The sequence below is a fragment of the Acanthaster planci genome, linkage group LG12 (assembly GCF_054643075.1).
Source record: "Acanthaster planci isolate LZ-2023a linkage group LG12, COTS_SCS, whole genome shotgun sequence".
NCBI classification, from domain to species: Eukaryota; Metazoa; Echinodermata; class Asteroidea; order Valvatida; family Acanthasteridae; genus Acanthaster; species Acanthaster planci.
Window position 1 is genome coordinate 6,078,075 of NC_141788.1, and position 15,427 is coordinate 6,093,501.

Sequence of the window (15,427 nt, forward strand, 5' to 3'; positions counted from 1 at the left end):
TTTGGCCTGGCAAGTCTTACACCTCCACCTTTCCCCATTCTCTCCCCACCCCCAATACCGGCAAGATGGAGGAATTCATCCATACAGGCCTTAACTGACTGTCCAAATAACGCAAATAGGTTGGTAATTTCGAACAACAAAAATCAAATCATTTTAAAATAAAAATGTGGAATATTTCCTATTGGCTTAAACTTGGAGACGGTTTTGAAGCGTCGTATGTCTGCTCGCGAGCTCATTATTAATATTTCGTGATCCCACAGTTTCTTATTTTCTACAATAAGACGTGCCATAATCACGAGGGATCATAGAATTATTTATATAAATCCCGAATTTGGGATTGATAGTTTCCGGTTCAGAGTATTTCTTTCACAAAAAGCCCCACAATGTGGGCCTATTTTGGATAGAGGCACTGAGGCGGCTACATTCATATGAGCGCATAGTTTTACTACTATAAGGGGGTATCTTCGGGGAAAAGGCGAATAAAAAGTTCATAAAATTGAAACGAAAAGTGATCGATCTGTCCATAATCTTGAATTTCCAACGAAAAAATGAAGGCCAACCTCTTCGCGAGGTTCAAGAGTCAGCGCTATTTCGGTTTACGGGCACGTATTTGACTCGAGGTGGGTCCGAAACGGCGTGGGTCCGAGTTGGTTGTGGGTCCGAGATGGTGGCGGGTCCGAGTTAGTATTGGGTCCGAGTTGGAATGGGTCCGAGTTGGTTTGGGTCCGAGTTGACCTGATCCCGTATTAATGATGGATGCGTAGATTAATAACGTCTAGGACTTCCCTGCATAGTGTCGTTCTTGAAGTTTTTGTGCCATGGCTGCAACCGAACTACACGTATGGACAACAAGTATATAGGCCCTAGCAGCTGACGAAAAGCTCAAGATTCTACAGGATGGCTCAAGAAACGAGAGACAAGGGCTTCATCGTAGGTTTCATGTAGTGCATTAACCAAATTAGTTTTCGTGACCACTGCTATGCTCAGCTGATCAGAGTAGGCCTATGCTACATGTCACTTGTCAGATGAGATACATAATGTACATTATCTGCATACTGGCCTAGGCCTATCCAAACTAGGACCCCAACGTTTACATTTGCGTGTGATGGGCAATATCTGAGCCATGGCAGGCCAGATATGTCAATACTGTCAATGTAAGATGTAACTGTAATGTAAGATGAATTGAACATATCATTAACGTTATATCCATCTGAAAAATGGACGTCTTCTCTAATTTTGGAAAGAGTTCCATATATTGATGGCTTACAGATGCCACTTGTCACCCTGTGCACAAATCCTATGGGACTGGTCTGAAAAATTCTAAGTATCTTCATGGTATCTTCTATGCAAGGGCGTCAATCCGTTTTGAAAATGTGGGGGAAAATTGCCCTGATCAGAACAAATGCGAGCACGAAGCATGAAGCTCTGAGCTGGCCCTGGAAAATTTTGGAGTATAGAGGTTTTTGGTGTGATCTGAGACAATTTTTGGTACTTTAGCCCTTTTTTCCCAAAACTTCTGCAAGCTATACATTTTCAGGAGTAATTGCAGAATACCCCGCCACTCTAAAAAACGACCCCTGGAATGACTGATTACGTGGGTACAAGGTGAAAATCCCTTGAGAGGAGTGTGACACGTTGACCTGTACCTGGCTATGTGATTGATGGGGATGCGGGATGGTGGGGTATTAAGCTCATTTTTATTCCTAAGTTTTGGAAAAAAGTAAAGGGGACACATTGTGATATAGTATCCCCCACTTGGAAAAGTGGGAGGGGGACATGACCCCCCGTCTCCCACCAATTGGCGCCCATGTTTCTAAGTAAACGACTCGGTTGTTTCCCTCCTAAATTGAACTTTTCTGGACATGTTTTTGCTTTCTGATGGCTACTAAGACTAGTTCACTGTAGGGAATAATTAGGCCTACTGGCGTCCTTATGTGGAACTCTTCCCAATAATTTTCGTCAATTATGTTTTACACTAAACTAGACCATCACACCATGAATCAGTCAATAGGCTGATATTGTACCTGCCAAGTCACATGACCTATAGGTGGGTAGGCCTATCGAACAATAGAAATTGGGTCCTTCTAGAGCAAAGTGTGTCATAAGTTTTGTTTACCAAATATAATACATGTATGTACATTAATAGTCATAGTACTGAGCACATCAATAGTCTGAGTACTTTATCAACTGTCGGCTTTATTTTTGGTTGAATGAAAATTATAACACACTTTGGTATGGAAGACGCTATGTTTACTGATGTTTGATACCCATTTTAGGTCACGTGACTTAGTGGGCACGATTGGTCTATTTTTACAATATATGTTGAAGAAAATGAAACCAGAGACTAAGGTTATATAGGCTCTACAAATGGATGCTTTCCATGTTCCTTTTTCTCAGATCTAGTCTAGGTTTTGTAACGGGAATGGAAGCAAATTTTTAAAAAATTTTTAAATGAGTTACTTTCAAGTAAATAAAAAAATGGAATGATTCTCTTGTACAAATATTGCAGTTTTCATTGCTTTCCACAGGAGCTTGAGGTGGGAGAGGTTTATCTTCTTATGAAGGAGGAGTATCGCATCTCCAGGAATATCCGTGCCTCCTGGTTCTTCGGAAATCTCAACAAGGAAATCAAGGTCAAGTCTGACCAAGACCTGGTGAGTAGACTTCTTGTTCTTGTCTTTTGACTGTTTATCAGACTTTCTTCAGCTGGGGTTGCCAAGCAACTGTGGGTCATTTAATCCAAGCTTGTTCCTCCTTGAGCAGAAACATTCCCTCATTGGTTGGAAAGAGCCATGTTGGCGGGGAGTGTTTATTTTGTTCATGAAGCGACCGTTCCTCATGCATTTCATCGTTGTCTGTGAACCAGCAAAGTGCAGTTCCCACCAAAGGAGCCTCCCTTGTTAGGAGAATTGTGACCTGTCTTGGTCTAGGTCAGGGCTCATAGAGCGAGGACAGTTTGACCTTGCCAGAATTTCACATCCTTTACATTAAACAGAAACTGATTTAGATTCGTGTGCAGTTTCAGGTTTTTAGCCACCAAAACAAAAAAAGAAGACTTATTAACATAGAGTCAAAACCTCACACAACTATTAGAGTAATAGGAAATATTAGGTCTGCTACATGAAAATGGCTTCCCCTTGCAAGCCAAGGGATGAACTTTCTGCAATCTGTAGCAACCCGTACAAAATGATAGGCAGTGTTGATAAATTTTTTAAAAAGTCTAGAGACAAGAAATAGAATATTCCATCTTTAGGATGCACCATTTTTACTGTGACCAATTGTGGCCAAAATATTTCAGTTATTTTAAAAGCAATTTCCAAAACAATTTCCAAAACAATTTGGCGAGGAGACTTCCTGAATGTGCCAAAACTAAAATTATGCAGTATTATTGACAAAGCACTGCATGTGGATTTTTGATGGGTTTAGGGTCAGAGCAAGAATTGGCTAAAACAATCTACGTAACGTTGCTGTTTGTGTATTTGTCGGCATTTCCTGTTTTCCTTACAGATCAATTCCAAGGAAGAGCTTGAGGTCTTGTCCATCATTCCCAGAGTCAGCCCAGACAAACTCCCAGCTGATGTGCCAATCCGATACAAGTTGGTTCCAAGCAGTCATGTGACCTTCCTGGCCAGACGCTATCGGCACGTTATAGTGATGGACCTCAGTCCGTCAATGGCCACTGTCGTAAGTGCCGCATGATTGGGCAGACTAAAGCCTCAAGTGCGGAGAAAGCATGCAAGGCATAATCAGAGTAAAAGTACCCACTCTTATAGCAAGATGAATTCTCTAAAAGTTTCTGGAGGCAGAGATGAGACCCTGAGTGTTTCAAAAACCAAATTCGAAACTTGAGTGTGAAGTTTAGAGTACAGTTTTTCTATGAGATTTCCTCTTGTTTCAGTCTGAAGCATTGAGGAGTAAAACTTTTTGAAGCGGTAGAATATTTAGTGGTCTAGATTCTGACTCGTGCAGAGAATAGAAGCGAAATAAAAAGCATGCAGGCTGGGTACCAGACTCGTGGAGAGACTTTTAATTGGGCAGTACCAAAGAATGATTGAACTGGTTGTTTTGTGCCAAAAACTGTGCAAATTTTCAGCAGTTACAGTAACTGAGCATGCCCCAATATCCCATCTGTTCTCCAGGATGCCCAGTCTGGTCGAGTTAGTCTCCAAGATCTCTTCAGGTGCATCAGTAACTGTCTACAGGGGTTGGTCAAGCCGGTAAGAGATCCATCACCATTAGTCGTTTTTTCTGGCTGTTGCGAGTATGTGGTACTTGGCAGTCAACAGCACTGTAAATTCTCAGACTTGGTTAGTCGGCCATCTTGAATAATAACACTTTTCAATCCTGTGTTGGCTGGTTGGCTGGGACTTGCAGGCCCCTTGGCCACTGGGTAGTTGGCCCATTGGATCAGGCTTGAGGCTTTGACAAGTGCTATATGTCGCGTTGAGCAGTACGTACATTGAGCCAAATTGCTGCGTGGACCAGGCTTAACCGTAGGTGCAAAAATGGAACCCGTGAATGGATATGTTCTTGCCTTTACTTTTATTTCTTCTCTGTGTTTTTGTGTTCAGTTTTCAGTTCCAGGAAGCTCTTTACTGCTGTCGCCTAAGATCTATGTCACTGTTATTGCATATACCCCTCTGGCCTCACTCACCACACAGCAGGTAGAGTCTCATTCAGTAGTGTGACGTTGCAACATTCATTTTGAAGAATACAACCAAGCAGATAATGTACAGCTTTCCACGTCTGAGTGTTACACAAGTCCGTGTCAAAGATGGATTTCAAACTTATGCGTAGACCCAATATGGTCAAAAGAAATGCAAATGTAATTTATGCACAGTGGATATCGCTCACATGCTGATGTTTTGGAATGGTTTGTCAAGTCTTGAAAATGTCTCTAGCTCTGTATGGATGTTGGAGACTAGTGTAGAAACTGCGCATGGGTCGTCGGTCAAAAGTGAGCTACACAGAACCTGTCAAGGTTCCTAGGCGATGTCTGAACATTTTTAAGTTGTATCGGGATTTGTAAAAAATCATTTGCAAGTGAATTGTTACATTCACATATGATCGAGACTTCCGTCAGTGTGCATCTTTTTCTTTTTTTTCGTCTGGAAAATTTGTTTGTTCAGGTATTGTTCCAAGGATGTTTGTTGACTCAGGACAACCTGTCATCGTTCCTAGATCAGCTACAAGAAGAACTGGAGGAGTTTGAAAACAAACTTGTTGACAGTAAGTCTTATTCATGCTCTCTGTTCCACACAATAGAAAAAAAAATGAGTCACACATATGCTGTTAACTGGGAACATCACTTTTTTTTTCAATTCTACATTGTGCCTGTCTGAAGAGTACAAAAACCTTTTGGTTTAAAACTGGACCTGTTTGATCCGAGAATCTCGGTGTCAGCTGCAATTTGGGAGAATGTTGTTAATTTGATGCCATGGCAAGTCTTTTGCAAAACAGGAAAAACTCAACCTTGTGATGATGATACACGTACTGGTTTACAGCATGTCGCCGCTGTAAATCCCTTTCAAGTAACTTTTGGAGAGCTAGATGCCTCACTGACGACAGACTTTCATTTACTTAGTGACCGTTTATCAACATCCCTGTGCCCAGACATGTTTGCAAGTCAGGTCAATGGAAATCCCAACACAACCTTTGACCTGGACCACCCCAACATATTTGATGACATCGTCGAGCCGGGTGGCCTGTCTTCGTCTTCCGCCTCGCAGCGACCAGAGACAGAGGCCCAGGAGATGGCAAGTCCTGAGGCGTGCTTCGTGAACATGCTGTGGTGCGGCATCCTGGCATTGCAGCTGCTGCCAGAGAACACCAGTGCAGGTGAGTGCAGCAACTTCACTCTCAACCCATGAAGAATCCTCTGGCAAACCTTCCCACATGGGCATTTTCTCTGATATCGCTGCAAAGCTCTTTTTTCCCATACCAAGCCTTCAGGAATTTTTGCAGTCATGTCTGACGATCGTTTTGACACCAATTGAAGATAAGTTGACATGCCGTTATTACCAAGTGTCAATTTTTCCAGGACAGGTCAGCCAAAAAGGGAAACTTTTCCTATTGATATGTGCACAGTGCACACAAATTGACATGTGAAGGTGTCAACTATAAATGATCAGAAAATAAAACCCTGTGTTGGACTGTTTTGTAACTTCACAGATGTATTCCTCGTAAATGTCTAATGTGAATAGTTAACCCACTGATCACCAGTTACAACTCATTCCACTCGGAATCTTTGCTGATAGAGGGCTCTCTTACCCACAGCACTCTACATGCAAGGTACTGGCATATATCTGGCCAAACGAGCTGGTGAGCATTAAACACTATGCATTTTCTGACACACACACCAGGAATCATATGCGTGACTGATGGCGTCACGGCAATGCCGGACATGGCCTCCACCACCCACCTACTGACGCAGATGAGGAACAGCACAGTGGCCTGCTCCTTCCTCCAAGTTGGCAAGGGCTTCCACCCCCACTGCAGCTTCGGCTACATTCCGCACACCGAGATCATGCAGTTCATCGCCACGGCCACCTTTGGTGCATTCCTGTCCAAGTGCCCCAAAATAGTGAGTGGTTGTTTAAACAGTGGGACCCTCAGGGGAATAGGGGAATTTTGCTTTTGTATTGAACTCAAAATACTGAATGCCTACTTGTATCCGGCTCAATATTTCTTTCCAGTGTTTCTATAAATTTAGAAATGCATGGGCAAAGTTCTTGGAGCCAACCAAGCTCAGAAATTTGTTAAGCACACAAAATATTTGCTTAGCAAAACAGGTTTATCAGCTAAAATAGCACAATGAAGTATGAACTTTGACAGGTTCCCGTTCGCTTTTTTGCTTTGGGATCAATTTTTCTACTGAAAACAGTAAAAACAATATGTTCTACCTCAGTGGCAAAGTTATAGACTGCTGGTTCAAGTTTCCCCTAAAACTCGGCTTGAAATGTATTACGATTGTACAAGCTTTCACCAGAAATTATGTTGACCTTTTAGTATTGATTTTTATCCAACAGAATTCCAATAAGATAGGGATGAACCAGTACCACAAAGCGTTCCTGTCCTGGAATTTTCAGAAAGGCCTGGATGGAATCAAGATAGATTACATCAAAGGTCAGAGCTTACAAAAATACTTGCTAAAATAACTGAATAGTATGTGGCGATAATTGCTCCAAAGGCATGAGGTCTGGTGCTCTGTATATTAGGCGAAGCACCTGGTGACATGACAGTTTAGATGTACATAACACCACTTGAGAATGCAAATTGGCCTTAGAATTAATTGTTATCTCAAACATTGTTTCAGTAAACCTCAGACGGTCAGTATCTCCTGTAGAAGCCACAACATACGTTGCGTCAAGTCTTGTTTTTCCATTTTTATTAATTTAAGGAAGCCCCAAAATGTAAAGAGAGAGAGAAAAACAAGAATTTACGTCTTTTTGTCGGATAAAAAGTGGCCAAAATCTTATTCTCGGAGCGGTTGAAGAAGAAGCACAGATTTATTTTGTGATCTGGAGTGTAGGACCAACTGATCAGAGCTTAGTCAGGCTTGTATTGCAACATAGGTTTAATGTGGAAATGTTTGATGTCATGAAATGCATTCTGCGTATTGTTTCAATCAACAGGGAGACAGCATCAAGTCATTTCTTCAGAAGTAGCCTGTCAGACAGAAGGGTAAGTCTGGTACCATCATGGCGTACTTCAATAATATATACCAGTATGACACCGGGGTCAATAACTCTATATTGCAGGGACAATGCTTGTATAGATTCAGAGTAGCACAATAGTATATATGTAGTATATTTTACCATGCAAAGCTAATTTGTAGGCTTAACCATTGGCAGCTGCTTGTTTAAGATAAGATGAAAATTTTTCATTTTTAAGCAGTGAGTGATGGAGTCAAATAAAATTGGAGGATACTCGTAGGAACAAGTCTTTTGAGTGCCAGGTCGAGAAAGACGGCATACGTTTCTTGCAGAATTGCAAGTTTGGTACTTTTAATCTTCTCACGAATGTCAGAGTGCCCTCAAACGGTTACGTGCATAGCCAGTGCTTTTCGTTTTCAGCATCCAGCTTCCGGCTCCCTTTGCCGTCAACAAGCAAGGCCTGTGCACCATTCCCCTGATCAGGAAGAAGCACCGAGACTACAAGCTGCACACCAGCCTGGCCAATGTACTGTCCGTCCGACTCAGGGAGGGCTACACCATCAAAGACGTGGCACTCACCAAAAGTAAGCACGCCATTGTTTGGCATCGTTGGAATGAGCAAAATGTACTTTCAAGAGGAGCGCCGTAGCTTTAAGACCGCATTCCCTCCTTGTCCATGTTCTCCGCCCATCACTAATGAAATTTCTCCTCGATCGTTCTGTTTATACTAAGTGTCCAAAGACTTCTCACAAATGTTTATGTTCGTTGGATATGTTTTCAAGAGTTCCTGGAAAGTCCTACCATCTGCCGCGAAAGTATTTTTTGAGAGAAGGTCAGTGTGGAATTCTTAATTTATCTACCTGTAATCTCATTTGTTTATTTGTTTGTTTGTTTCGTTTCAGATGATAAACAGATCGAGGTGAAGTTGGCACTCCCCTGGAAATACAACGGCAGGATAGAGTACATAGCCTCATCAGCATGGCCTCTGAACCCTAACAGGTAGGTGGCCACAAACAATAAGCTCTTCTGTTTATTTGCGGCTGGGGGGGGAGATCGGTGGCGGTTAAAATTGTTTAATTTTCAGAAGTGTAAGATAAATTTCAAGTACTTTGAAACTATGAGGCAAGTTGAAGGCTGATTCATTTCGTGAAACTATCAGAAAAACTACGCCAAAAATGGCTAATGCATGTACTCAAAGAAATTCCTGACAGAATTTCACAGGTGACAGACAGTACACCTTCTGTGATTTGACTTCAGGCATTTGACCAATGTGGATGTTATCATGGAGGGGAGCTATGAGTTCCTTCACGATTTGACGTGTCGCATGAAGAAGAGCCCCCACAACGCCTATCGCACCAGGGTGGTCATGAATTTCTGGCAGACGCTGCGAAGGTAAATAATGTACATTTCTAGTCCACGATTCTGCTGGCACCGTGCCCCATATGTGATAAAAGCATTACTCTTCAAGATATCCATCAATTTCAGTGCATATCATCCCACTGGTTTAGCATCTGGATGAAGAAAACAAGAATTTTCACGTCACTAGTCTTTGTTATTAGTGCAGTTTATGAAAGCATGGCAGTACGTATCAAACAAAAAGGGGACCATGTTGTGGACTTCCCCAGCAAGTTACCTTTAACCCGCTCTTTCCAGCAGACAAATTAAACAAAGCTGTGCCTTCAGTCAAAATTTAATTGACGGCATGTGACTTTTCATACAGCAGGAGAAGTGGAACTGTCTGAAGATCAGGTTAAATAATATGTAGGAATTTTCCAAAGATCGGATAAGTAATATTCTTCATTCCAGAGAATATCTTTCCGTGTTATTTTGTTCTTTACCATTTTCCCCAGCCTTCAGGAGACTGACCAGCTCCTGGTCCATCTCCAGTCCTTCTCCACCAACTCTATCTACTACACCGTGCCAGACGGCATCAAGAAAGGCATCCCACTTCTCTACATGCCTCCTTACTCGGAGACGCCAGTCCTGGCCCAGAAATTTGACAGCAAGTAGGTTACAAAAAAAATCTTGATGCGTATCTTGCAAACGAGGCATGAAGTCACCCAGATTGTAACACGTAATTCACAATAGGTATCACTCCACTCAAAGTTGGCTAGCAGTGTCAAGTGGTCTGTCTTGGAGAATAAGTTGCGACAAAAATTCGTACGAACAATTGCTTTACCATAAAGCAGCCTTTTTGATAGTTTTTTGGGGACTGTGTGTTTTTGGATCTCAATCAGTGATCCTGATATTGAGTCACTCCATCTATCAGGTGGTATCTGGTGTCAGGGAACCGGTGACAGATTACTTATCGAGGTACGGAGCCATGTCAATCAAACAGGCCCCGGTACTGATTGGGACACCTGATGTTCCTAATTGGGATACAACCTTTTCCTAATTGGGAAAAGCCAGAAGACTCCAGATGTCCCTACAAGTTGACTTGCATCGGAAGTTGGGAATGCATTGAAAACTGTGTTTTTTGACCAAGAACATACTGTCTTCCTTATGGAGTATTCAATAAACAGTTACCCACCCCAAAATAAAGATTCTTAAGGAAGCCGAAAATTTGCCAAAAGACATTTTACTCAGTGTTTGCTTTGTGAAAATGCTTAGAAACTGTAAATTCTTCAACGAATGGAAAAAATAGATTGTTAATTTTTTTTTTTTAAGGGACTCAAGTCTGGAACAGTTTGCAGGATTCTGGAAGAGGATATCGCTCATGGAACCCAAGAAATGGTAACATCAGTACTTTCAGATTTGACCGCTGAATGAGCCCATTTGTTTGTTTTTAAATCACAGCTTGGTTCCCAGAAAGCGTGGCAAGTTTCACCCTTTTCAATATCCTACTTCAAGTATCTATCCCTTTTCATTTAAAGGAAAGTTTTTTTCTGTCGTGATTGAGTCTTGAATTAGTCTTTAGTTTGTTTTTTATTTCACTTTCAGGCAGAGATGGTTACACACCCACAGAATTGCTCTTTTGTTGGTCCCAGATATGTAAGTGAATTAGACAGAAGCCATGTTCGTTATTGTAATGAGATTGACAAATGACAAAGACGGTGACAAAAATTCTGTGGTGAGAGGTGGCAAATGAAGTTCCGATGATTACATAAAAGCTTTACACCTGCCCCCCCAAATCAAGTGTCGTGTTTCAGGGCATTTTCGGTCAGTTTATGTTGCCATTATCACCTGCTGTGATCATGGAGGTTCTTTATAGAAGCTCTGTAAGAAATTTGCTTTCCAACTGAGTCACCTTTCAGAGAAGGAAGAAGATTCGGCAAAAGCCAGATGTTGAACTTGCAGTCTGTCACAATTTCATGGCCATGCAAACTGAGCTTTTGAGGAGTGTTTTGGTTTTATTGTTTGTTATGTGTATATATATTGGGTTGTCAAAGACACTGAAGAACATTACAGGTTCGAATCCCTTCTCAGTCTCTTTTTTATTTAAATCAGCCAAAAGATCAAAAGTTTCAATGTGTGCCTGTTCATTGATTCATTTTGAAGAGTTTACTGGATCCTTAGGGGCTTCCATTCACTGATTTCCATTTCGTCGGTATGTATTCACCTGTTGCCCAAGTCCCAACTGCGTATCTTTTTCGGCAGGCCCCTGCCCAAGCACCTGTTCCTGCCCAACAGCAACGGCCGCTACAACAACATCCAGAGCCGCGTGGCCCAGAAGGAGCTCAACTCCCTCTTGACGGAATTCAGCACCTTCACGCTGCTGGAGAACCACAGCTACATCACGCTCACATCGACGTAAGTAGAAAGTTCAACCTTGAGTACGACAAGACTGAGTGAGGCTATGCAACTGGCCGGGCACGAGAGGCCGGGACGTTCTTGCAGAAGAAAATCTTTTCTTGTAGAGAGGCCAGTGCAGAAGAATTTCAGTGACTTGAAATATTGACATGCATTTTTTTGTCCATTTTTCAGTACTAGTAACCTCTTCATTGTCACTCTCTCATGACATTTTTAATCAGTCTCCTTGGTTTCAAGCTAATGTAAATTTCCACGTCCTAGCACAGCAATGACGCCCTCAAAATTACCCCATTTACCTCAAAATTACTGACCAAATTTCAAAAAAGGTAAATCCCCAAAATTTGATGGTGGATTACGGATTTGTTACGGATACTGCAGAGGCTTAGGCAAGCTAAGAAAATCATTTGTTAGCCAAAGCATTATTTCCCCTACTTTCTTCTTTCTGGCCAGGGACGGCAGCAGCTCTCCAACATCCTTCTATCTGATCAGGGTTCAGTCCAAAGCACCCTGCGTGGTCATCAGACTGGCCTTCCTTGGAGGAACATCGGGACACGAGAGGAACAAGGTAAGCGAGGTCAACATGACAGCCGGCTAGCTGGACTCTCCAAATAGCTTACTTCCTCCCTCCTCTGAACGGTCAACTTTCCCAAGCTCATCGGCTCAATGGGCACAGTTCAATGCTCAGCTAAACTTATAGTTTCATGCTTATGATCACCATTCCATTTTTACAGCAGCAGCAAAGAAACTCTAAGCTAACCCTGCCTAGTCGTAACTCCTAGGAGCAGTGTGCACATGTGCAAGCTGCGATTCCTCGTCGACCTGTGAAATGCCAGAACTATTAGAATGTTCTGCTGTTTCAAGCAGAGACTGAGATTCCTCACAAAGCTTGGGCGAAAGTTGGTTGAAAGACAGGCAGATCTGTAGACTTGCCGAGTGATCAAATTGCAAGCTAAGGTTTGTAGATCAGCTTGTGGACCTGCTTGGCTTCCCCAAAAGCTCCCTGATTGATTCATTGATTGATAGATTGGCCTAGTACGAGTAGCTGTCCAATAGCGTGCTCACATTTTGATAGACTTGCTCATTGACAGCAGTCCTAAGCCCTATTGGTGAGATTGAGCTGAGTACTTGATATAGAAAGAGTTTTTCACTCTCGGAGCAACCCACAGAATTTAGTAAGTTACAGTCAAATCATAAGCCCTCTTTAAGTCTTGAACCTGACACGTTTGTTTCGAACTGAACAGGTCACTTAAGTCTGAGGCTTCAGTTTGATTCCAAGAAAGTTGCCAGCAGCTTGTGGTTTTGCTCCCTAACTCCCGCATATCCGTTCAACTTTTCCTTTTTTTTGGTTTACTTTTGCATAGATCGTGAGTGAGCTGAGGCACAAATTACAAGACCTGACAGTCCCCACTAGGCAGACGGGTTACCTCAAGGCCAGCACCAGCCAGCGCAAGTCGGCCGTCTCTAAGATAGCCGCGGCAGCCAAGGGCAAGCCGGCCCAGCAGGAGCAGAAGCAGACCACGGACAAGTCCTGCGTCGTCATACTGGCGAGGCCTATTGACATCATCCTGGTCAAGTATGTCTCTGCCTGTTGATTCCGGCCTGTGGAGATTTGCCCAAGCCCGCTGGGCTTGGTATATTTTCTGCTCTACATCTACAACCTAATTTCCTGGGGTTGGGAAAACAAGTTATAAGCTAAATGTTAAAGGCATATGTGGAACTGCCAAGTTGTCAACTAAATTTGCTTTAAAGATGTTCCATTTATAAATGCATTTCATAGCTCATAACTATTCAAAGTTGAAATGAAATGAAAATCAAATTTAAAGTTTAGCAATCACATGTAATTTACACATGTCTCTGTGTGTTTCTATGGAGCCTCATCATCTTGCCTGCATTTTGTGAACTTTGTTGGAAGGAAATCTTCTTTGATTCAATTGGAAACTTTAAGGAAATTTTGTAGCCTTTCACTAGCAAGTGCGTAAATGTGAATGGAGATCTACGTTTACTATGGCATCACAGTTTTTAAGTGGAGTCCATCAAGCTGGCTTACTTTGATGGAAACTTCAGTCTTGATGAAACAAGCAGTGATTCGTTCATAGGAAAATTAATGCATCACAGTGCTGTCAAGTTTCAGTGTCTTTGTTGTTGCTTTTCTGTCCTAAATGTGTAAAGGGCTGCCAAGCAAGGTGGTAGTTTGGCCCTTTGTCTTGTTTCTGGAAAAAAATTCGAAAAAAGTAGAAATTAAGAAGACAACCAGGCCATTTTTTGATACCCTCGTTTGATTAGGTATGAGAGGATGCCTCCAGATTTCACCGACCTGAAGACCTCCATCCGAGTTACAACAGGCTCGGTGCCAGTCTACATGGACAGCAAAGGCCCCATCAAGGACCTGAATCGACTGGCCTGCTATCTTCACCACCACCGCTGGATATGGGATGCCCAGAATGATCACAGCCCACCTATTTCCACGGAGGCCGTGGCCCACGTCTTGTCTGTCCTCACAGAGTAAGTCAAGTTGAGAAGTACAAAATCTCTTCACTGTTCATTGATCTAAGAAGCCCAACGTAGCAACAGTTCATTTAGTTACCTAAAATGCCTACAATTAGCAGTCCATGGTCCGTATTTCCTCCTTTTTTTACGACGACTCGTGAAAAGCTTAAAAATTCTCAAAATTGTAGAGTTTTGGCAAAATAGCTTAACCAAGGGGTCCCAGTTCTTCCGAAATTCAGTATCTTGAAGAAAGTTTGCCAAACTCGCTTGCATTAAAGCATGCCTTGAATACATTGTATTGTTCACAGAAATTTGTGGTGGTTACAAGAAAGACAAATTGCCCTTCTCAAAGTAGCTTCCGCAGAAACGTATTTGTCTTAAAAAATCTGAAGAAAAAACACTGCACAGTTCACATCTATTTGATTGTGCTTATTTTGTGTGTCGTTTTCGATTCATGCCTGGTTCCACTTCAACACCAAAGTTCATAAGTTATGTCATAGTGTTGTGTGTTATCACCTTCAGACCTCGTTTCTTTGATGTTGCATGCCTGTCAAACTCAAAAATGACAAACTGATGGAAAGGTTTGCCTTGATTTGAAAGATCTACAACTGTAATTTTTCTGTCTTTTTTTCCTTTCTGTTCCAGTTTGAGGCTTCAGGAGGGCTTCCATTTCTCCTACTCCAACTCTGGAATCATCAGTTTTGTTACCGAGCTTAAGATGAAGGTAGCATTGGAAAACAGTTCTGAAAGTTTGATTTCATCTTGTTTCATTAGCATGTCAAATTAATCTTAGAATCTTTGTGACTGTCATGTAACCTGCCGAAAGTGTCATAAATTTGCCAAGAATGGGCCACGCACGATCTGCTTTCAAAAGAAAAAGGGGGGGAAAATGATGTCTAGTTTTAGGCTATGAGAAACCTACCCAATAAAAATCTTTAAATTCAAGAATTCCTCTCTCTTCAAAAGAATCCCATGAAGTCAGGGAGTCAGGATCTGTTCCCAGCTTTCACCCAGGCCCAAACGCCGGCCGGTTCCGAGCCCACAGCAGACCAGGTGGACATGGATCCGGACACCTTGGCTGAAGGGACAACAGACACAGTGACGGACGAAGCAGGGGACGATGTGTTCCCTTGCCTGGTGCAGTACATCGTGTTTCCGCCACACACAGCAACATACTGCATGGACCGGACTACAGGGTAATGACAAAAAATGGCATTGTTGTCAAGCGTTTTTGTAATTCATTTATAATCTGAAAGGATCACTCCCCTGATCAGCCTTAAATTTTGTCTAGTCTCGGGAAATTTATCCCCTCCTGTGTGCAATATTGATAAGAACTGGTTAATTTTGATATATGGAGGTAAGAATAGATAACTGAAATGCAGTTAACGTACCATGAAGCCTGTCCGATGCTCACTAAATAATAACAGGTTCCCCTCTCCAACACCACACAGCATGTGTCATATGTGTGCCATATGTTAGGCCATGCATCTTGGATTTCTGTCATTTACACTGATACAGCTGTAATTGGTTAATCT

General features: G+C 42.3%; 1 protein-coding gene across 13 annotated transcripts in view; it reads left to right on the forward strand.

Annotated features, from left to right (window-relative positions):
• The first annotated feature begins 735 nt into the window (after nt 1-735).
• The window catches only part of LOC110984372 (KICSTOR complex protein SZT2-like), a 51,111-nt gene continuing 36,419 nt past the window's right edge, over nt 736-15,427 (forward strand). For all 13 annotated transcript variants that reach the window (XM_087143746.1, XM_087143748.1, XM_087143749.1 and 10 more), the window contains exons 1-22: nt 736-930; nt 2,529-2,654; nt 3,508-3,684; nt 4,140-4,217; nt 4,572-4,664; nt 5,130-5,229; nt 5,614-5,838; nt 6,363-6,583; nt 7,029-7,125; nt 7,635-7,683; nt 8,076-8,239; nt 8,558-8,654; nt 8,913-9,047; nt 9,506-9,661; nt 10,323-10,388; nt 10,596-10,646; nt 11,253-11,405; nt 11,856-11,970; nt 12,767-12,978; nt 13,689-13,907; nt 14,538-14,616; nt 14,859-15,088. In XM_087143746.1, coding sequence (XP_086999872.1) covers nt 898-930; nt 2,529-2,654; nt 3,508-3,684; nt 4,140-4,217; nt 4,572-4,664; nt 5,130-5,229; nt 5,614-5,838; nt 6,363-6,583; nt 7,029-7,125; nt 7,635-7,683; nt 8,076-8,239; nt 8,558-8,654; nt 8,913-9,047; nt 9,506-9,661; nt 10,323-10,388; nt 10,596-10,646; nt 11,253-11,405; nt 11,856-11,970; nt 12,767-12,978; nt 13,689-13,907; nt 14,538-14,616; nt 14,859-15,088 — 2,876 coding nt within the window. In that variant the 5' untranslated portion in view covers nt 736-897. The remainder of the gene's footprint in view (nt 931-2,528; nt 2,655-3,507; nt 3,685-4,139; nt 4,218-4,571; nt 4,665-5,129; nt 5,230-5,613; nt 5,839-6,362; nt 6,584-7,028; nt 7,126-7,634; nt 7,684-8,075; nt 8,240-8,557; nt 8,655-8,912; nt 9,048-9,505; nt 9,662-10,322; nt 10,389-10,595; nt 10,647-11,252; nt 11,406-11,855; nt 11,971-12,766; nt 12,979-13,688; nt 13,908-14,537; nt 14,617-14,858; nt 15,089-15,427) is intronic.